General features: G+C 46.3%; 1 protein-coding gene and 1 long non-coding RNA gene across 11 annotated transcripts in view; one reads left to right on the top strand and one right to left on the bottom strand.

The window, feature by feature from the left end:
- The window catches only part of DNM1 (dynamin 1), a 65,298-nt gene that overhangs the window by 26,707 nt on the left and 15,845 nt on the right, over positions 1 to 22,746 (top strand). For 6 of the 10 annotated variants that reach the window (XM_066332667.1, XM_066332665.1, XM_066332664.1 and 3 more), the window contains exons 7-15: positions 574 to 716; positions 795 to 930; positions 2,086 to 2,153; positions 3,198 to 3,336; positions 11,336 to 11,422; positions 11,603 to 11,673; positions 12,133 to 12,184; positions 13,370 to 13,381; positions 14,649 to 14,762. In XM_066332667.1, the coding sequence (XP_066188764.1) occupies positions 574 to 716; positions 795 to 930; positions 2,086 to 2,153; positions 3,198 to 3,336; positions 11,336 to 11,422; positions 11,603 to 11,673; positions 12,133 to 12,184; positions 13,370 to 13,381; positions 14,649 to 14,762 (822 nt within the window). Of the gene's footprint in view, positions 1 to 573; positions 717 to 794; positions 931 to 2,085; positions 2,154 to 3,197; positions 3,337 to 6,533; positions 6,673 to 11,335; positions 11,423 to 11,602; positions 11,674 to 12,132; positions 12,185 to 13,369; positions 13,382 to 14,648; positions 14,763 to 22,746 lie in introns of all 10 variants that reach the window. The other 4 variants (XM_066332673.1, XM_066332672.1, XM_066332668.1 and 1 more) reach the window with 2 other exon arrangements.
- LOC136369915 (uncharacterized) lies at positions 19,023 to 20,111 on the bottom strand. The gene is made up of 2 exons (XR_010745090.1): positions 19,987 to 20,111; positions 19,023 to 19,697 (listed from the first exon to the last, which is right to left on the bottom strand). It is a non-coding gene; the product is annotated as an uncharacterized lncRNA (long non-coding RNA).

Below are 22,746 nucleotides of genomic sequence, written 5' to 3'. Positions count from 1 at the left end.
TTGCTTCCCTCTCTGCTCCCTTGAAATATCTTCTCTGAAGTGAAGAGTCTCTTATTTCTCCTTATTGAAATATACACCTTTAAACTGGAGTTTCCCACAAATTTCTGCTTTGTGGAAACCCTCTTATTAGATCCTCATGAGTGGTTTTGGCTCCTTCCACCTTGGCCTTTTGACCCTTTTTTGGGGAAAAAAGGCTTTACCACCATATTGGGTGTCAATGGTGTGCAAATCTGAAGGCAGAATAGCCTTTACCCTTGTGTATAAAGCAAATGCTAATATACTTGCCTGTGAAGTTTATTCTTGGGTTTGAGTCAGCAGGTTTGTGTGGAGGGGAGTTTTTCACCAGACTAGAAGGTAAACTGAGGATCAAGAGTAGAGGGGGGCATTAGGCAGGAGGGGGAATATGTTCAACTCATAACTGGTATTTGTCCTGGGATAGGCTTTTTGATAGGACCACCCAACAGAACTGAACACAGAGAGCAACCTTCATCTCTTTCATGGTGTGGAGGCAGAAAATTCTTCCCGGTAACTACCTAGAGGTTTATTGTCATCTTAAACCTTGTTCTCGTGCAGCAATTGACCAACCATATCCGTGACACACTGCCAGGGCTGCGGAACAAGCTCCAGAGCCAGCTCCTCTCCATTGAGAAGGAGGTGGAGGAGTACAAGAACTTCCGCCCCGATGACCCTGCTCGCAAGACCAAAGCTCTGCTTCAGTAAGTGGCCTCAGTGTCCCTCCCTGGAGAGGACTGCTCAGCAGTGAGTTCTGCTTCATACTCTTGGTTGTCTTTCAGGATGGTCCAGCAGTTTGCTGTGGACTTTGAGAAACGCATTGAAGGCTCTGGAGACCAAATTGACACCTATGAGCTGTCAGGAGGAGCTCGGATCAACCGCATCTTCCATGAGCGTTTCCCCTTTGAGCTGGTGAAGGTACTGCTTCCTCTTGCTGCTGAGATACACGTTTTGTTTCCTGCTGTATGTTACTACTTCTGTCTCTCCTGACTCCTCTTGCTATCTTTCATCAGCAGATTTTCTCTTCAGCTACTTTGTTTCATGGTTTTCCCTTTTATCACCTTTTTTTCTCTTGTTTGTCTCCTTTATTTGGACCTTCCCATAGTGCTGACTTTTCCCTCTGTCCCGGTTCTTGTGACAGAACTTAACTTTCTCTAAAGTAAATGACAGCGTTTCTGGGCTTGATTCTTAAATGTGAAATTGAGTGTGGAAAATCACTTTTAGACAACCAGTGGTAAATCAATGACTGAATGTCCTCACAGATATATTACGTCAAAGCTACTATGACTGACTTTCATGTAGAAGGAATTGTGCTGAAACTCATACTTCCTTCATCCTGAGCATCAGACTAGATCTAAAGTTGGACTCATAGATACTTAAGAAGCAAGAAAGGGTTGTAGGTATGCTGGGGATTACTTCTGTCTGTCCCCTATCAATGGCCTAGAGGTGGGAATGGTATAGAAACTGTACTCCCCTCTTAACAGTGGAAGAGGATTCTTATTGAAAGATGGTTTTCTTGTATGGTGAAGTACAGTAACCTGATCAGGAGGGATACCTAAAATCTTCTTTTTTAATGTTGGTTGGAACAAACTTGAGAGCGAGATCTTTCTTCTTCAGTACTTTTTGCATTCTGCTTCCCTTTTTTCACATTTGAATAAGATGAGGCCTTTCTAGTGAAATAAGTCTTCCTTGCTTTAGGTTTACAATTCACACAAAATGTTTTATCCATTTGTGGTGTTCACTGAAAAAGCAACTGCCAAGACTTCATGGCAAACCAATTTGCTTTAGAATGCCATCTAACACTTGAGTCTTAGTGCTTTATCTCAAAGAAGCCTGTTAGGAGCAGCTTGAGCATCTGTAAATGGAGGTGCTTAGCTGTTCATGTGTGTCCCAGGGTGTCCTGCTTTTGCCACAGCAGTTTTGTGGCTGGACTGTGTTCCAGCACTTGAGCTAATATCTCACGTGTCACATGGTGGTGCTGGCATGAGACATCTTCTCTTCGAGGTCTGCTGCAGTGTCCTGCTGTGCAAATCAGTGTCAGAAAGTTTCTGATGGGATTCTCTCCTGGTGCAGATGGAGTTCGATGAGAAGGAGCTGCGGCGGGAGATCAGCTACGCCATCAAGAACATCCACGGTATCAGGCATGTATCACACGCTAGGCAGAGCTCTGGCTGAAAAGCCTTGTAAATACTTCTAGACCTTCCAAATGGAGTTGAAGACTTCAGAGGTACGGTAGGTCAGCCAAAGGGAGGAATAACCTCTGGCTTGAATCGTGGATAGGGACAATCATTCAAGTGAGTTTGCTTTCTTTTCCCATGTGGGAGTCACAGAAGCCTAAAAGGTAAAAGCCTGGGTGACTTGACATCTTTTCCATCCTTCTTGGGCCTCTGCATATGAAAGGGTAGGAGGAGGGATGCAACCCCATACTACTCCTTTGTTTAGTTAAGACTAAAACATTGATTTTCACACTAACCAGCAGTTAGTTGTTCAAAATAAGTGCTGGTACAGAGCCCCTCCTCCCCTAGAGACCTGAGGAAGCACTGGTGTGCCCATCACCAGGGTCCTACAGGCCCTACACAGCTAGCAAACAGTTTGTGTTCCCTTGAGTGTGAAGGTGAGTTGTCAGAAAATTCAACCCTGAGGCCCTGACTTGTGCTGCTCTTGGGAAGGTGCCTGTTGGAGCCCTTCTGCACACAGGGATGTGAACAAATACTGACCTAGATTTATTTTCATTCCTTTCTCTTGGTCAGTCACCAGCTGAACTTGATAAAGGGTATCAGATGTGTCAGTGTCCTAACCATTGGGAAAATCTTCCAGTGCACATCTTTTCTAGAGAAAATGTTCCCATCTCCTGCACAACTCTGAGGTCAAATACCCTGACCTCAGAGGGGTGGAGGGGTCAGCCCCTGCCACTCTTAGGCTGAGGTGAAATGGTGACCTGACTATGGCTGTCCAAATAAGATCCATTTTGCCTTCAGCACCTCCTTCCTTGCAAGTGTCAAGCATTCCTTGTTTTTCATGAGCTTCAGTTAGGGCTTGTCTGGGGGATGTGACACTTCCCAGCCCAAATGTCCCGGGTTTTGGTGATGATGGTGCCTGCTCCAAGATGTGTGTGTAACGCTGTGACATTCTCCTTGCCCCTTCTCCCCTTCCTGCCTTGTCTTGTCCCCACCCTGGGTGTTTAGAACCGGTCTCTTCACACCTGACATGGCCTTTGAGACCATTGTGAAAAAGCAGGTGAAGAAGATTAAAGAACCTTGCCTGAAATGCGTGGACATGGTCATTTCGGAGTTAATCAATACTGTTAGACAGTGCACCAAGAAGGTAACCAGAGGCAGCATGGAGTTGGCACCTTCCACCTGCTCGCTGGCTGCGGCGCAGCATCGTGACCTGGGCAGGGACTTGCCTGCAGCCACACTTGGTGTTTTCACCACCTCCTCAGCATGACTAGACCTGAGCAGAGTCAGCCTGGAGCGATCCAGCCAACAAGCCAAACAGAAAGGAAGTACTGTGGGATGTGTGCTATGGCCCTGCTCCGTGAATCTTTTAGAGCTGAGGCATGCTGGAGATGTCCTGGCTAACCCTTTGTCTGTAGCATGACTCTTGGTTCCTTTGAAAACCAAGGGTATTTCTCTGTGGCTGCATTTTTCTTTAAATTTATTATCTGGGTTTATTTTCCAAGCCAGAGACTAGGATGTAATTTTTTGTGCCCCCTGTTTTTGCCGAATTTAGAGAATTCATCCCAGAGTTGCCCTTGGGGGTGTATGGGGCTGAAATTTAGAGCTACAGCACTTAAAGAGTTGCAGGTTGTATCTCAAGGAAGCATTCCTGTGGTGTTTGGCTTGGTTTCTGGCTGGTTTGGTCCATATCCTGATCTGGACTAGCAGCACATGGCTGAGAAGAAGCAAGTTAGAAATGTTCATCAGCCTCTGGGGTCCATCTGCGGTCTCTCTCAAGAGAGAAGGCATCAGGCTTTGCCCTTTGGGATCCATACTGGTATTTTTGGGGGTCAAGGGTGGGAACTTGCCTTGATTCTGCCCTTTGGATGTGGTAGCTTTTGGTTTTGAGGTTGGGGTTGAAAGAGAGCAAGATAAGATGACTTGTGCCATTCTTCTCAGCCATGACTTGCTGCTTCAGGCAGGGCTGGGTGCTGGTGAAAAGGCACCTCAGTTAGGATTAGGTGGGCACTGGAGACTGGAATCCCCACTGGCTATTCAGGTGCAGGTAAATGGGCACTGCAGGAGGTTTCCACGCAGTCTGACTCCCTCTCTGCAAGGGTGGGGACAGGTGCCCAAATGGTGGCACTTGCCATTCCTTGCACAAGTGCCTGGTCTTTAGGGCCAAGAGCCTCTGCAGAAGGGCTCTGGTGTGCAGACGTATTCTTTGCCCCCAAGACACACTGGGAGAGCAAAGTGGATGCAGTGAGGGGTTGCTCAGGTTTCTAGAGTGCTGGAGGAGCTTCCTTTTTCTGTCCTGCTGTCCTCTCTTGGGGTATGTGACTGTGGGAAGCACCCAGAAAATTGCCATTAGAGCCTGTTGACAGGTAAGCACAGGCCCTCGGGCTGCCAAGTATCCAGAGTCACCTGCTAACTGGATCAGAAGGGCCCTCTTTTTTCATGCCCTCTGAAGCTTCTTTTGATTTGTTTTCCATCCATCAGTTGCTGTTCAAAACTGCCCATTGATTCTTTCTCATTGCATCTTTTCCTTCACTTCCTATTTCTTACTTCATTGTTTATTTTTCATTCCTCTTTTTACTGATAATTTTAGAATAAACCCTCTTCTGAAGGCAGCAGTTCCTCAAGTGATCAGGTCGTGGGTACAAAGGGTGGGAAATACCGGAGTAAAAGAGACCACATGGATGGAGAGGAAATGTCACAGATTCAGGAATGAAGGTTTCCATTTCAGCCTGGATCCTACTGCTAAGGTGTTCATGGTTAACTTCAGTTCTAGTTGCTCTGTGTGTGCTCTAGTAGCCATGGTTCCAATTTTAAATATGAAGAAGTAGAATACTCTCAGGTGATACTCGGGTGCTGTAAGGGACTAATTTTTTTAAAAGATCAGACTTCCCCTGAAATCTGGTGGGGGAAACAGCATAACTTGAGCTCAGCTGGGCAACTGGATTTTTAGGAAGCCTCTGCTGGGTCAGAGGATGTGAACTGAACTCTGGAAATGTTCTTGTTTTGATCAAAAGGGGCATTGTTGGCACCTGAAGAGAGACCTCTTGGGTGAATCCAAATCCTGTAACATATTCCAACTCTTTGCTGCTTAAAAGGCAGAGTGGTTGTACATCCCCTAATATGTGTTGAAGAGTGTTTTAATACTGGTGTTGCTTGGGGACTTGCAGGTGTTATATGCAGAGATGTGAAAGATGAGGTGCAGGAGTAAATACCTAATTTAAATGAAGTGGTGGTTATTTATAGCCATCCCAGGATTTGTTGTTAGCTGCAGGCGCCCCAGGTGTGGTTATAAACTGCAGCTCTAGAAAAGCAATATCCTCTCTCCATGCCAAGGGGATGTTATTCCCTGAAGGTGCTGGCAAAGTAGTAATGGTAAGACAAGTAACTCAGATTGTGTGACAAAGAGCATCCAGTAGAAGCTCTGAAGTGTTCAAAGAAGTGCTAAAAACCTTTTTTGGGTGCAGTAGTCTTGAGTTGGATTCATCTTGGCTATATTTTAGTAACTTTAGTTTCTGTGGACTTTCTGTTCTTCCTGAGTGGAGCCATTGAGGACCCAGACCACAAAATATCAGGGAAAATTAATAGTTCCTTATAAATCACAGGAGGCCTATGCTGGGTCTGATGCTGCAGGTATAATAGATGCTTTGTATAGCTGTGGACATCCTGTAGCACATTCACATTTTCCTGAATGCTGGATACATACCTTCTTACTGAGGAAGTCGATGTTGCAGGGAAGGTGGGTGAGATTAAATATGGTCTGTAAATGGAGTGGTTTGCCCAAATCCCTGAAACTGAGAGACATCAGTTCAGTTCTGCAAGTGGCAGACCTCTGCAGGCCTTAGCCTGCCTCCTGTTCAGGCTTCCTATAGCTGGAATGAGGAAAACTTGGAAGGGGAGATAACTGTGGTGGGAAGGAAATAAGGTAAAGAGAAATGGTAAACCTCTAGGAAAAGAGGCAGTGGCTCACTGGCAAGAAGTCTTTTTGTCTTGAAATCCAGAGAAGCTTTCCTTTAGGAAGTGATCACTTGATCCCTGGGGGCTCCATTCATTCATCTTGCTCTTGACAGCTCACCATTTCACTGGCCCGGCTGCTCCTACCTCATACCCCCTTTGACACTTCCATTTGCCTGTAGACTCTCCTGATACTTGGCAGTGCACAGGCCCCATAGCAATGCTCACCTGGTTCAGTAAACTAATGGAATGAACCAAAATCTCACTTCTCATTTTGCCTTGTGTTTTCTCTCTTCTCCCTCTTCCTTCCTTCTTTCTTCTTCCTTCCTGCTCTTTCTCTGCTTTGCTTTCTTCTTCCTCGTTGCTTCCTCCCACCCTTCCCCTGCCATGCAGAACGGGTCTCTTCACGCCTGACCTCGCTTTTGAAGCCATAGTGAAAAAGCAGGTGCAGAAGTTGAAGGAGCCAAGTCTGAAGTGTGTGGATATGGTAGTGAGTGAGCTCACATCCACCATCAGAAAGTGTAGCGAAAAGGTAAACAAACAAAAAATCGAAGAAAGGACAATGCCCATCCCCTTCCCACACACTTCCATGCTGTTTCTCCACACACACACACACACACTAGGAACTCCAGCAAATCTGGAGAGAGAACATTGATATAACAATGCATGTGGAGGAGAGCAGCAACCTGCAGGTACAGGAGCAGTTTAAAGGCAGGCCAAGGGGAGAGTGACAACTGAAGAGCTCTTTAGCTGAGCAGTGGGCTGGGACCCAATGGGTTACTGTGACATAACCTTTTCCTCTGTCTGGCTCAGTGTGGATCAAATCCTTTGTAAGACCAGTTTGTTGTGCCATTGCCTGCACATTTGACTACTTAGTTGTTTTTTCTGGGTCCTCTTTAAATCCAGGTACCCTAGAAAAAGATAAAAAGCTAGAAAAAGATAAAAAGCCAGAAAAAGACCTCCCACCCCCACAGCATGAGTGGTCTGCAGTGCATATTGAGCCATAGCATCTAAAAAACAGTAGCTGATTAAAAGTTTGAGGTACAAGATGTTCTGCAAGAGACATTCAGAGTTCCAGAAGGCTTTGAGAAAAGCTTTTCCAGGCATTACACCCTCTGCATCATTCTCCTGCTGATTTCTCACTCCATGGGCTATGCTCAGGGGGAAATAGTGTAATGCTCTTCCTTGCTTGCTGTGAACCATGGGAGGTGAAGCCTGAGGGCGGCAGCAGGTGGAGAGTGACAGGGAAGGTGTCAAGTACTTCTTGGAGGCTGGGGCAGGAGTGGCTTTCATTCCCAGGCTGGTTCCCTCCAGGAGAGGGCACCACATGCCTCCTTTAAAAAAAGGCAGATGTGGCAATTGGTTTTAAACTTACCAGCGAGGGGCCAGAAGCATGTGGCACAGCAGAAGTGTGTTCTGGAAACTGAGTTGGAAGGGACTGTTTAATGGGCTGTTTTAGGACTTGGAAATTATAGTGTCCTTCTTCCAGGGTTACAGCCAGACTGACCAGCGTTTTGGTGAGCCCTAAATTGGGAAGGAAGGGAAGATAAGAATTGATGCAAGTTCAGAGTGAGGGCAAAAGATGAGTTAATAAGGTCTGGCTCACTTAGGAATGCAGAGCTCGTTGCCGCCTCTGTAAGGATATGTCTTTGACATGCCCCAAGCTCTGCCCAGTCTATTTCTTGTGGACTCCTGCTGTTGCCATATTGAGGGGTCTGATGTGGGGAGGCAGTGTAACTCCTTCCCAGCCCATTTCTAATGGGGATTTTTTATTTTAATGGGTGTGACTGCTTGCACTGTGTTCTGTATCCAGCTGGTGATGTCTGCTCTGGGTGGGGAGAGAGAAGGATGATGATAAAAACCCCAAGGGTGTTGAATTCTAGTTTCTCTATTGGACCATGTCATTAGAGTGGCTGGATACCCACTTGCTCTGTGGATTTTTCATCCATGATGTGATGGACAACCCTGTGAGGATATTCCAAGGTGATGCAACCTGGGTAATCCTGTAAGGAAGGTGATAGTGACACAGTAGGAGACTAATGGCTATGGTTAAAGCCAGGGAGGCAGAGGTTAGATATAAAATAACTGCCTGAATGAAAACACCTAGCAATAGTGCTGGAAGAAAAAAAAAAGGAAGACTTTAGTAATGTTTTAAGTTAAATGTCTGCATGTAGTGAGAAGGTTAATCTTGCCTGTACCTCCCTCTGAAAGAGTAGAAAGAAAGAAAAAGCCACTTAAGGATTGCAGCTGGACTGAGATGGGTTCTGATGGTATAAGGTAGTAACAGCACAGGGACATTAGTTAATTTGCAATATTTATTTTGCATGTTATAGTTCTGACTGCTTGACATGGACAAGAGCATGTGCTATTAGGGGAAGCATCTGGAAAAGGCTACTTTAGGACTGATGCTAATTGTAAGGTAATACCCAGCCTGCTGTGTTGTGGACTGATGCTGCATCTGATAAGATGGCAAAAACCTTTAAATTCACCACAAATCCTGCAAGGCTTCTGGAAAGGAAGGCTGCCTGGGTTAACACCTCTCCAATTAGCTTAACAGTCCTGTAGCCTTGGTTTGTTGCTGTCCTGAACTGTTGTGTGTTACTGTTTATGTTCTCTCACAATTATTTCATTTCACCCCAGATGGTGAAGAAATCATTGTATGTGCAGTTGATAAAGCTGTAGAGATTGACTATTATGACGTTGTCAAAGAACACAGAAGGTGACAAACCCGTCTGTGTTCACAGTACAGTTTTCCTGTATGAAAAGTTGACTATTTCTTGACTATTAGACAAAGTTGAGGGCTGAAGAAGGTGGCCCTTAACAGCTGTCCTGTGACTGGTTTGATTCTGAGCTTCTTGCTATTGGAGAGTAGCTCCAAAGGCAACAGAAAGCTGGTATAAGCATACTCCCTTACATTTAGGAAGATAATGTTCTAGCTAGTGTTTTTCCAAAAGCAGGAGCCTTCTGTGCCAGACTGCACTGCAGTGTCTCACAAGTGCAGGAAAGTCTTGCAAGTCAGCAGCCCTTCAGCTGAAGGTTGATTTCTGGTGTGCTGGCAAGGACTCACAGAATCTGTAAAGAGGGGAACCAAGGAACATTGGGACAAATTGGTTTTCAAAGAGGGCTGTAATCTTGTATTTTGATTGAACAGGAAAATGATGCTAAAATAGGATTGAAACCCCACTGAGCTGGGATACGATCCCAGGCTGACAGACTTTACCCCTCGAAGGGTCGCCTGCTCTCCTGTCTTTCAGAGTCATGGCATTTCTGGGTGCTGTTTGTCCTGCTGGTGATAACCCCTTACCCCTCTATACCCTGTTGCATGTTCCTTGGTGATGTGACATCCTGTGGCTTGTTTATCCTCTTTCTTTGCCCACCCTTGCTGCTCCTGTGCATGCTTGGGGTCAGAAGCTCCTGCATGGGGACCAATGCTGCCAATTTATTTTTGCACATGGATGTTGCTGGACGAGCTGGGTTCTGAATAAACCACGACTTGTTTTGCATTTTGTGTGCATTTGAACTGGTTGGGACTGGGATGATTGGGGGAGGTTTCGTGTGGTTTTTGTTTGACTATGTTTTTGTTTGTTTGTTTTTAATTTGAAGCAAAGAAGCCAAGACTTGCTTAAAGGTTTTCCAACTTCCTGTTTTTCTGTTTGACATAACTTGCCCATCTATCCTTTGCCAACCCCCCAAATTAAACAGGAAGCTTTCCCTATCTGTCTCTGAAGCAACCAGCTGCCTGAACCAAAAGATCATGGTGAACACTCAGTTTTTGCTTTCAAGACAAGGTGGTATGGGGGGACACTAATTCTGCTGTTTTCTGCCTCTGTGGCCTTCAAAAACAAACCACACATTTAAAAATAGAGTCAAAATTCCTGTTCTAGGCTATTGTGACTTGTTTGAATACAAGGGGGCTCAAAGGGTTTGAAACTGTTGGCAGATGTTAGGAATATTGATGGTGGTTAGTGTGGGATCTGGCTTCCAGAAGTGATGCTACACATTTAGAGACTGTTCCTTGTAGCATGTTAAAATTATTTATACAAAACAAAAGGGCAAACCAGTTTAAGAAGCTTTCATAAATGGGAGGAGCAAAACAAAAGCAGTACATGCCTTGGGCAATGAGACTTTCTTTTTATACACCTCCTAGAGCAGGTATAAAAGACTGATACTGGTAAATACTTTTTGACATTATAGTCAAATTGGACATAATATTAAAAAAACCCAGGGAAAATAAACCCAGGGAAAATAGTTTCACAGTGGATAGATGAAGTAGGAAAGAAAGGGCTGGATTCTGGATATAGAGGCTTAATTTCATTTGAATGTTGTCGACTTGACCTGAGATGCAAGAGTTGCTGCTGTAGGAATCTAACTAGAGGTTTATGACTCTAGGCAAGAAGGCAGGTACTGCGTGAGACCTAGGGGACTTTAAAGGTGCTGACTCTAGAATTGTAATTCAGGTATTATCTCTGTAGATAATCTTCCCTTGTATCACAGCTACCAGAGTCCTTCTGCTCTCAGTGTGGGCAGGAAAGGATTCACTTGTCAGTAATGTGGCAAAAAATGTGCTGTAGATGCAATATGAACAAAGATATCAGCTACATAATCCTGCCCCAGCACAGTGGAGAACAGGCAGAAGCAGCTGAATGCCCAGAGCTTGGTGCTTCTTGGAGACATGAACCCTTGAGCTGGTCAGATCCTCTGTCTCTGCTTGCAGATGTTGGAGAGAGACAGATGCTTTTGCTTAGTCCCTCAGCAAACAGGAACTGAAATCCACTTCACTTCCTAGAGGACTTAACAGGTTGTAAGAACAGGCCATTCACATGCTTAGCCTACTACAGTGAGATGCTGAACATCTAGAGAAACTACTCACTTTAATGGGAAAAACCCAATAAGCAAGAAGCAGTGTACTTGTGACAGGAAGAGTGTGGTGAGTTTGGAGCAAGGCTCTGGAGAGACAGAAGGGTTGCTGCAAGACTGAAAAGGGCTTTTCTCTAGAGCCCAGAGCAAGCAGAAAATAACTTTGCCTGCAACAGACCTCCAGGAACTTGGAAAAATCTGTCTGCAAGTCCAGCTTTCTAGAACTTCCCTTGAGAATACGTGGTAGTAAGGTGTATGTGTGCATGTGTACATGTGGGGGGCTGCAGCCCCCTTTTTACCTCCCTTTCCCATGTGCACGTGTTTCCTCTCTCCTGCAGCTCAGCCAGTACCCTCATCTGCGTGAGGAGATGGAGAGGATTGTCACCACCCATATCCGTGAGAGAGAAGGCAGGACCAAGGATCAGGTGGGCATCAGGAGTGTGTGTCGTGGAGGATATTGGGTGGGGGGCACCTTTTGAAGACGTTGAAGTCAGGTCTGAGCTGAGGAGTGTCTGGCTGCAGAGGGGATCAGATGAACAGTGTCCAGGGCTCTGTGTTCCTGTTAGCAGTGTGCTAACCTCTTGCTCTGTGTCTCTCTTTCACAGGTCATGCTTCTAATAGACATTGAGCTGGCTTACATGAACACAAACCATGAAGATTTCATTGGCTTTGCCAAGTAAGCACCCACCTCCTATTGCCTCCTCTTCTCCACATGTGTTTCCTGTGGCTGTGTTCTATAGCTGCTCCAGTAAATGGGGTGCAGAGGCCCTGGTGCAGATGCTGTTGTCCCAAGAATGGTGCAGCTCTCAGTATTGCTTGTTTTTTCACTGGCTCTGGACTGCAAAGCTGGGGCAAGAATATTGATGCATGGAAGGGAGTGTTACATTATTAGGTTTTTGTTAGAACAAAAAAACACAGCAGCTATGGGGGGGTTAGTGACCCAAATGAGGCTCATGTGGGAGTGAGAAGATGAGTAGTCCAGGCTGAGAGAGCAGATGGCAAAAGATGGGGTTATTAAGGTTTGGAAGCCAGTGGTGGGGTGCCCCAACTCACTGTAGCAGCTAACCAAAGAGAGGAGGATTCAGGTGATCAAGAAGAGCTTAGAACTTTTCAATGTCTCTGCTGTTGTTTTCAGTGCTCAGCAGAGAAGCAGCCAGATGAGCAAGAAGAAAGCAGCTGGTAACCAGGTACGCCAAGTTCCATCTCCTTCACTGCTGCAAGGAGGACATGTTTGCTACCTGGAAGCTACCAGGTGGACAAGTGCTGGGCGAAGCACTGCTCTGAGTTGTTTTGTTGTGTTGCCTTAACTCCTCAAACTGTTTATAACTGGCGGATAGTGGCTTAGGCTCCCTGCAGTCAGGAAGAATTGAGGATCTGGCAGCAATGGAGGGCAATGACAGCTTGATAATCAAGATCTGGTCTTGCTTTTCTCATAGAAATCCCTGTTAATTGATGTTCTGTAGATTTGTGTTTGTTCAGCCCCTTCACTAATTGCACCAACTCTCCTGCCAAGGCGAGAGGTAGAGAACACTAGGTCTGAACTGTTACAGAACTGTGCTTTCTAGTTGTCTTTCCCATGAGTGATTTCTCCTTTTTGAAAAGAGATTTCAAGAGAGTTCATGGACTCTTTTTCTGAGTAACTGCACTGGAAGTATATAAATCTGTTTACATGGAGATGAAGGGTGATAATAGCCATGGTTGTAGTGGGTATGTATCTGAGCACACCCATGGGAGAAGACAACAGTGGAGGGGAGGATTTCCCTTAATCCTCCAGGAACTGTAAGAAGTGTTAAAAAGAGACTAATGACACTGTCCTGGATTTGCTGGGGACATGACAAGGCTATCTTGGCTAGAAGATCTTGGAAACAAAACCTTACAAGCCGCTTCATAGAGAATGGAAGCAAATACTTTAGCTTAGTCTTTTAAAAAGACATTAACTCCTGACATCCATCCTCTTCCTAACTGAATGTTTGGCCACCTCTCCCTGGACATGACATTGCAGAGTGTTTCAGATTGTTGGCAGGCAGGTGTTCTCAGCAGGTTGGGCTGGCTGGCCAGCCATTTTTGAGCAGCTTTAGGGAATCTCGTCCTCTGCAGTCCCTTACAGTAGAGCTGAGTGTAGAAGAGTGCAAAGGGCAGACTCTGAATCTACCTGTAAAGTGCTTTTGCTTTCCTATTAGCAGATTTATTTTGGGATGGGGATTGCTTGTCTTAACACCTGGGGTAAAAGATTTGGTACCAGCCTCCAATTTATTTTATTTTATTTTTGAGCCTCTCTTCTCCTGCTCCAGCTTTCCTGGTAATAATCTCTCCTCTCTTTGCTCCTCTCCTGCTCTCTGCTCTGCTGCTGTTGCTATGGTTCCCCTTTGCAGGATGAGATCCTGGTGAGTAGAAGGCCACTCAGCAGGGTGTGCTAATGAACATTAATGTTGCATCTGGGAAGGCAAAACCAGAGCATAAACACATTATTCCCACTGCTGCCGAATGGGGAAAAGAGGGCAGCTGGCATTAGACACAGATGAAGTAGAAACGAGGTGGAAAGGTAGTATGTTGAGGAAGAATTCAGAACTGCGGATACATCTTTCGAGTGGGTGGAGATAAGAAGCAGCAATCTAAGGATGTGTAGTTCTGTTCCACTGCCCCCTCCTGTCCACACGGAGAGTAGGACTAGCTCGAGTGTAGAAGGCAGGAGATGAAGATCTGAGACTCCCACATTTGCCTTTACAGAGTAAATTGCCAGTTAAATGATGCTGTAGCTCCAGGGCAGATAACCAGATAGGCCAACTGGTGAGGTTGCTCACACAATGCAACCTGCTAATACGCAGTGCAGTCTCATGGTTTTTCAATGCCAGGAAGTTTTCAGCAAGCATATCTATACAACAGGGTTCAAATAATGCACACAGATGTTTCTGGGTGTAAATAGTGCAGTAATAGTAAAACCTAATGCCTTTAAGCTGATGCATACCTGCATTTGATTATGGCATGTGTGGGGTTCTAAACTAACATTTAGTGAATAGGCATCCCCTAAAGAGTAATAGTTTGGCTTCTTTACAGAGTAAACTTCTAGGAACTTGTCTTGCCCTAGATTATTATCACTGCCCAAATACCTGAGTGTGCTGAACTCCAGGGTACTAATTCCAGATGCACCATTTTGTTCTGTTATCCTTAGTGACTTCTCTTACTAAACTCAGTTCTTTCTGGGGTGCTTGGCCATGTTCTGAACTAGTTCCCCCTACTGTGAGCTAAGTACTCCACACCTGCAGTGTGCTGAAAGGTGTGCTGGTGTCCTGGTTTTCTTTAGGCATGGCCTTCTCTGGGTGTTTTGCTGTGATTTGGTGCTTGTAGGTTGTGCTAGTGTCCAAGGCACTGCTGATGTAGTTCTTTCTGTATCTCTTTCCTCTTGGCAGAGGGTATAATGCACAGCATTGCCAGGTTCCTTCCTGCCTCCTTTTTATGCTATTCCTGGCCATTTTGAGGCAAGGAGCTTCACTGGCCAGTTGAATGGGGGGCTCTTCTGGCAGCAGCAGAGAGCACCATGTTCCTTGTCTTTCCATACTGCTCTGCATGTAGGGATACCCTTGGATCCCCCCTCTGTCACCTAAGGCCAGGAATGATTGTCCTTGTTAATGCTCACTTCTTCTACCCCCTCAGGTGATCCGGAAAGGCTGGCTCACCATCAACAACATTGGGATCATGAAGGGTGGCTCCAAGGAGTATTGGTTTGTCCTGACAGCAGAGAACCTCTCCTGGTACAAGGATGATGAGGTGAGTATCTCAACTCTACCACTTGAGTCTCAGGCATCTGATGAGGACCAGCACTCCAGTGCTTTAATACCCGTACACTGGGTATTACAGATGAATCTTTTGAGTGCTGTCTGCAGCTTGTGACAAGCTGAAACTGTCCTTGGGCCAGGCTCCCCATGGCCTCAGTGCTGCTGAGCATTTCTGAATTTATGTGAATGTGGCTTGTTTGACACACAAGGAGTAATATTTATGCTTGAAGTTCTGGCTCAGTGGAAAGTTGACAGGCACTTGGAGTGAATTTGACCTTTATTCATTTTGCTGTGGCAGCTGTGGTCATCAAGGGTATAATGGGTTAGTTCCAAGATTTAGACTTTTAGGTATTTGTGGGGCAGCAGTGAGTTTTCTGAAGGCACATAGCAGTGATTTCATGGATCTCCTGGTTACAAGAGAAAAAGCGCTCTCAGAGCAAAGCAACAGGAGCTGTGGACCTGAAGCTCCAGCTCAGGTGCTGCTCTTTCTGACTTCAAGTAAATTACTTAATCTCTCCCAGGTCTTAAACATGCAGAGTAGGAATGCCTTTTTACTGATTCTATATATGACGTGCCAGTTAATGTGTTACATGTAAATTTGTTTTGAGTTGTAAGTGGCCAGAGTTCTGCTGATCAGAAGTACAGTGATGAGTGGAATATCACTGATAGGAACATGGACCTACTCCGTAGAGTTGCTTGATAATCTTGAATATTAGCAATTCTGGCAACGTGCTGTGATGTGTTTCTGCTTCAGTGGGAATTGTTATAAGCAGACAGAATCGTTCCAGCTGAAATCACTGTCAACAGTGTCTTGCTTCCTATGCAAGACAAAGGTAGATAATTGTACTTTTTGATTACTTTGAAAAAAGAAAGAATAGCTGGATGGTTCTGGTAAGAACATGATTGAAAGGTTTAGTCCCCTCAATGTGCTGGGAGATGAAAAATGTCTGGTATGCTGTAGTCATAAGCTCTTAGTTGATCAGGGTTTCTGATTGCAAATTAAGAAACTTCTCTGCCTCTTACTGTGGTTAGTGTCCCTCAGGTGTTCTGAGGCACTCAGTATTGTGTCTGGGAGCTGCAGCCAGGACTGGCTTCTTGTCTGGTTGCTATCAGTGGGCCTGTTTCTTTCTCAGCAGGTAGAAATGATGATAAATATAGTGATGAATCAGCCTCCAAATATTGCTTTCTGTATGGAGATGGCTGCTGTGCTGCTATGGATGAGAAGGCAGCAATTTCCTAATTAAGAAACTAGGCACTGAAATGGCTTTTGCTAAATCAGTGTCTCTCTGCTGTAAGACCCCTGCCCTTTGTGCTCAGAGTTGCTTGGGGAGGCTTCCCTCTCCTCTGGGCTTCATATGCAGGTCGAGTGGTTATAAACATCAAGTAGTTTAATCAAAGCCAGCTGCTACATCTGTATTACAGAGATGATCAGAATTCCCTGTTCTTCCCCCAGGGAGTGGGAGGGAGGGCGGTCTGCAGTGGGGATGTATAAACTGTTGATAGATTCCAGTTGTCTGGGATGGGGATTGGACCTCCCTCCCCTCCTGAGGGAGGGCAGCCTTGGGGGTTGATAAGCAACTGGAGGTCTGCACCATTTCCCTTCTGCAGAGCTGCCTAATGAAAACAGTTCCTTGCCAGCCCCCATCCCTTAAACACAGAGACCCAGCACTGATGAGGTCTGAGCTGCCTCTGAGAAAGGAGCCTTTGTTTTCAACTGAGTGGGAGCAGGGGGGAAAGGGAAGTGTGTGTTTTATTTGCTTCCTCCCCAAGTCAAACTCCTTGATCACTGGCTGTTGTGAGGGACAAAGGAGGCAACATCCGCCTGGACTCAAATACTGAGTCAGGCTAAAAGTTGGTGCCTTTGACGGGCAGCTGAGAAAGCCTTGAGCATGGGGATTCCCATCCCAGACCTCAGTCCTGCATGGAGCTGACTCAGTGCCCAAGAGCTGCTCACAGTGCTTGGTCCCCTGTCAGAGAGCAGATTTTTGCATATCTGTTACAGAGCTCTCCTTCTACACCAGTTCAGGAGAACTCATGCCCTCTTCAGCTCCTGAAACAATCTCATGTGGTTTTTTAAAGCTTGTACACCATGGTCTTTCTTTGCTTCTGCTCTGGAAGGAAGGGGGAGGCTGTCTGCCCCACCCTGCACTTTTGTGGGCTCTCTTGTCCTAGTTCCCCTGTGCTCTGGCTGCTTTCCAGAGGGAACAAGGAGAAAGCTGAATCTGCCTTTTGTGGATGGAAGTGCTGGTAGCAGAGCTGTGGGTGCTGATGGGGGAAGGAGCAGGGTGAGGTGGTGTGTGGTGGGATGAGGGTGAAGGCTAGGCCAGCACCTCTGGGGCCAGGAGGATTGGGGACAATGCCTCTCCCTGCCCTGTCCCACAAGCCAGGACACAGTGTCTGTGGAATGAAGACATCTGGACCCCATTAGTGAAATACCAGTCTTTCCGCAGCACTGGCTTGTTTTTTCTCTGCCTCTGAAGAAAGGAACTGAAGCTTTAAATGTCTTAAAGGGCCCAGCATTCCATGTTAGCAGGGATATATGGCTGTTGGTGCTCTGGAGGGGCCTGAAGGAGTGTGCTGGGGAATGGGAGGGGAAGGAAAGAGTGGGCCAGGCGGGGGTGGAAAGTTGGCTCCCCACTCTGCATCGCTGCCAAGAGCATGTGTGTGTGCTCCTGGGCTCTCTGTTTCTCTTCCTGTCTCTTCTCAATGAGTCAAACACTGGCCCCATGGAGAGTGGCCCCACAGAAGGCTTGGCCTCCCAGGACCTGGCGACCCTCCTGAGGTACCTGCACCTCCTGAACCCTGTGGGATCATGCAGTGGGAATGAGAGGTGGGGAGGAGCCTGCTCTGGCTGCTGGCAGTACAGAGTGATGTTTCCTTGCTCAGGGAGGCTGTAGTATCCCAGTGGAGCAGCAGCTCAGCACCAGAGCATGCTGGCTGCTCAGCAAGCGCCACACTGGACATGAGACAATAATTTGGTTCGAATACTCCTTCTGCCCAGATCCCTTATGAAATGCTCAGTGCATATGACTCTGGAGGGCTTTCCTGCTTGCTGGAAAAGAGGATCTGTGTCTTGGAGAGAGCTGCTGGTGACAGGGACCTTGTGGGCAGGATGGAATGAGCACTCTGCTCTGTGGTTCCTGCCAGTTAAGCTCACTCCCTGCTCTGCAGGGTGACTGCTGGAGTGCCTGTGTGCCACTGTGTGCTGGAGTGTTTGCACAGCTGAGTGGATGGATATATATCTGCTGCTTCCTTTGGGAATTTGTGTGAATGTGTAATACAGATGGAACCTTTTGTCCTTACTCAGGTAAATCATGTACTAGTAATTTGGGTCTTGTGTGGATGTGTGGCTCATTAGAAGAATGACCTTATTTGCTTGTGTGAGGGTATATTCACGTGCTGCATGCAATGTCACTGTATTTGAGACTTGTGTATGTACAGGGAGGGATGGCTGCAGAGTTTTAGGTACTTCAGGTGTATGCAGGTGCTTCGTTGATCATGTTGATTCCTGATGCATCAGTTCTTGTTAGGCTTCTTCTGTCTTCATGCCTTCTCTTCTGCTGGAAACGTATTCCTATCCTGGGGAAGATATGACCTCATTGACAGTCACTAGATGGCTGTGTATTCTGTGCCTGTCAGTATCTCTTACCCAATTCTAGTTTACAAAAAAACACATGGATCAATAGAGATTGTCCCTCCCTGCACTGCACACATGCACTTCCCTCTTCTCTGGCCCCTTCCACTCCCCAGTCCATGTCCTTGAGGCCCAGATCAGCTGGTAGAAAATCCTTTTTCCTTACTCAGATTCTCCCAGTCATCAGAAGTTTGCTGTGATGAGTTGGCTGCAGTCAAGTTTTTGCATCCAGCTTGTTGTAAAGAACATAAGAGCAGATCTGCTCTAAGGTGGTTCCTCTCCTGCTTTCGTGGTGCTCTCTGGAATATGTTCATTTTCTTTACATTCTCTGGAGCCTTCGCATTCATGCCCTTATCTTTTTCCACAAGTGTATGTTTTCTCATAATCTTACTTAGTTTTAATCAGTCCTCATTTATTCTTTCACTGTTTCTCTTCTTTCTCTGGCAGACAAACATCAAAGCAAACACAACATCCCAAACATCCAAACCTCCAACTTTGAATCCCTTGTGGGTTTTTCTTTGTATCATGAGAAATACTCTTTACACTATGAACTCCCCTTTCTCCAGTCACCTTTCTTGTGCTTGAACCTGCCTTCTCAGGTAGCAAAGCACACCACAGTTGTGACACTGACAGGCCTGTGTGTTTATTTCTGCATTTTATGGCAAAGCTTAGCATGTGAAACACAAGCCATCCTGAACACAGCTACCTTGGGTCAAGCACATGAAACTAAAAGAATTAAGAATAAAATGAGAGAGACAGAGGAGAAATAAGAGGGTTGTGAGTAGGCTGGTGAACAGGCAAGTAAAAGTGATGATCAGGCATGGCTTCAAAGGGTTAGACCCTCCCAGGCTGAGGGATGAGTGACCTCTGCATGCAGCCATCCCCAGAGCCCACCCTCTCCAAGCATGTCCCTCTGCCGTGCAGGTGTTGCCGTCCCCGTGCAGCACTGGCAGTGTGTGGTGTATCCCAGCACAGCCTAACCAATGTGCAGACTACTGTACAATCTCGTAGTCCTGAACAGGTAGTCTGAACACTGGGCAGACGGAGTGGAGCCTCTGCGATCTGCTGTCCGGCAATCAGCAGCTCATTAGTCCTCTCCCCTCCCTGCTTTTGGGACGGGGCAGAGATGGGGTGAACAAAAGTCCAAGTCCTGATTGGAAAAACATCCTCCTCTGGCAGCTGGGGGAGAAGAAATGTTGCTCCCTGCATGTTTCCAATTTGGAGCAAGTTTCCAAGCGCCTTCCTCTTCCAGTGTCAGGCTGGTACCTGGATTCCACCTGGGATATGCTGCACCTTTTTAGAAAGAGAAAAAAAAATCGATTACTGCAGTTTGAGGAGGAAATGCTGTGAAGTCTTGGCTGTCACCCAGGTGTGCAGGACTTGTTGCTTCATTCAACTCCTTTTCTTCCCCATGGAGGTGTGTGGGAGGATCCTCAGGCCCCATGCACCCTCATCTCCTGTCCTGAAGATCAGTGGATTCAAGCAAAGCTCAAACACAACTAGCCTTCGCTTCCAAGCCCTCCAGAAGGTCCTTTGACAGGGTTGCAGAAGGCAACCTTGGCCGGTTGCCCTTGCAGCTCACCTCTGGCTGCTGCAGGAGCAATACACATCCTTTCTTTCTCTCCCCCCACTACACCCTGGCATTGCTGAGCCTCCCTCCCTCTTCTGGTTTTTGCTCCCTCCCTTCTTGCTTCCCTTCTGTCCTTCTGCCTCACTTGACGTGGCAGTGGAAAGCTAACTAGACTCGAGGGAGGAGCTTGCTGGCTGCTGGGAAGGCAGAGTTTGGCAGGAAGTGAGCGGCTGACGGATGGGGTTGCGCAGGGGAAAGGAAGGTTCCCTACCCTGCATGGAAACTTGAGGAATGCTGTCGCTTTCTGTGACGCCTGGCTCTCGTGTAGTGATTCCAGATGTTAATCCCTGCCCACACAATTTGCTCCCTCTCCCTGTGCTGCAGGGATAAAGAGGACTTCATTCATGTCTCTACCTTCAGGATTTCTTCTCCTAGTGTGGATGGTTAAGATTTGTGACTGAAAATATGAACGCTTGGAACTCGCATCATGGCACTGACCATACACTGGGGAGGTGTAACCCACCCTCTCTCAGGGGTGTGAAACACTTTGTGTGTGTGTCTGTGTGTTGTGCTTTACCTTAGCAAAGCAAGTCAGATACTCTGGGATGGTTCATTCCTGCCCTGGCACAAGGACAGGGGCAGGGAGAAGTGCCCGGTTGTCCTTTGTGAAGGCTGGTGGGCATTGCTGTGACCTTAGAGGGGTCATGACAGTGGAGTTTTGGGCACTGTAGTCTCTCTCAAGCTACTCAGGTTTCTGCCTGTGCTTCCTCATACAACCCCTGAAAGCTTCCTAGGGTTGCACTTGGCTGCAGGTTTAAGTCTGCACATTATTTTGGCTGATGCGGATAAAAATCTTTACTTTTGTGAAGGTGAGTTAATTACCATCGCTGTGCTTACTAAGCCAACAGTAATGGTTGTGATTAATCACATGAGTCCAGGTCTAGTGTCTGCAGAGCTTTTGAACTAAATCAGCTTAAAATCTTAGGATGTGTTGTTTAAGTTAAACCAAGGCAGCTTTCTGATGTAAACAAGCCATTACAGCTGCTCTGCAGCTTGGGGGAGGAATCATTCCTATAAATTATGCTCTGAGGGTAAAAGTGCTGCAGGTGGGTTGTGTCTGGGAAAGATGGTCTCAAGATGTGTGTATGTAGTGGGATGACCAGGGCTTCCTGGAGGAATCACATCTCAGAAATTCAGCTCTTAGACTTGCTAAGACAAGAAGCAGAAAGCAGTTGGTAACATCTTGTTTGGGGGAGTGGAGTGGTTAGCTCAACTTCAAATATTCCAGAGGCTTTTTCCTACTAATCTTTTAATGTGCATGTATTCATGCAGTGTGTTTATTATAAATTATAATGTTAATGTTTCTCCATTGGAGTAGAGTTTTATTTACTGGAGTTCCCAAAATGCTGTGCATGTGTTTAACAGAAAAAATTTTACTGAAACTCCAGGCATCTCTACGGCATGTTTGTTTACCCGTAATACTTTACGTCTTACAGGAGGGAAAGGAGATTAAAAGGTTTAAACAAGATTAATTTCTCCTAATTTCACACAGCCCCCAATTAAAACAATGGTAATGTCTTCTCCCATATCCACAGACCCTTGTCTCTGTGCAGAAGAAGGTGTTTGTCAATACAGCTACAGGGAAACTTTAAATTAGTTTACTTATGCTCCAAATGCAAACTGAGACCTAATAATTCTGCCAGTTATTTTCTTGTGCTGTGAGTGCCAATTTCCAACCTTAGGGAGCCCACACATGCATCTGTCAGCTTCATTTTGCATGTATCCAAGAGCAGGAAAATTTACTTTGCTGCTGAGGCAGTCCAGGTGAATGGAGGGAATGCTTGGACTCAGGCTGGCTTGCTGCCTGCTGAATTCTGTGAACTTCTTGTAGGTTATTACCTACAGGTTAGCAACAAATAATTCAGGTGTTAATGCAGGTTTTTGCTATATCTGGCCAAAACCCATCTCTAGGATTTAGCCACCATAAGATGTGTAGCAACAATAAAGGACATTGGAACATCAGGCTGCAACTACAGCATCACTTTTTCTGCAGCGATTGTGCTTTCCACCCCACAACTGGAATGGCTCATGGATCCTGGTTGGCTTCCTGGCCATGTGTATTTTCTTTCCCTGGTAGATGCAAAGTACAGAGCCATATGGCTGTATTCTGCACTGTGCCGGGGGCGGGGGAATAATCCTCTGGCACTTATCCTGCCTCTGCAAGGAGCTTGCAGTCATCTCTTTCTGCAGGTCTCCTTGCAGGTTGAGACTCCTGTGAGGAGCAGCAGCCCTGATGAGGGGTGGTTGCCCTGTGCCTGCAATATTCCCAGTCAATGCTGAGCACCATGTTCTGTTTTATACATTCTGAGGGCCTCTGCCTCTGCTGCACCTCCCCTTGGCCTCATGGCTCTGGAGATTAACTCACAGCCAACGAACACATTTTATATAACACATACTCTGCTGCTGAGGGAGAGTTTTGTCTGATTTTTTTTTTCTTCTCTTTATTGATGAAGGGCAGTATGAGCAACTCTCTTGGGATCAGACTGAGGACTTTGAATACAGAATTTCACAAACTACTTTCCCATTTCGATGTGTGCTGGCTTTTCCTTCTCTTCCCTCCTGACTCCCAAGTCTGGAAAGCTAGAGAGAGAGAAGCCCTTTTCCCCTCTTGGCCAGGATGCTGCTCAGCCATAGCACACCCTGCCAGATTGCTAACATATGGGCAGAGCGCTCAGCCAAAGTTTTGAGAGGCTCAGCCCTTGGCAGCTCGTT

The sequence above is a fragment of the Sylvia atricapilla genome, chromosome 19 (assembly GCF_009819655.1).
Source record: "Sylvia atricapilla isolate bSylAtr1 chromosome 19, bSylAtr1.pri, whole genome shotgun sequence".
Taxonomy (NCBI): Eukaryota; Metazoa; Chordata; class Aves; order Passeriformes; family Sylviidae; genus Sylvia; species Sylvia atricapilla.
The sequence above is the reverse complement of the archived record's forward strand: the minus strand, read 5'-3'. Positions and strand labels throughout refer to the sequence as shown.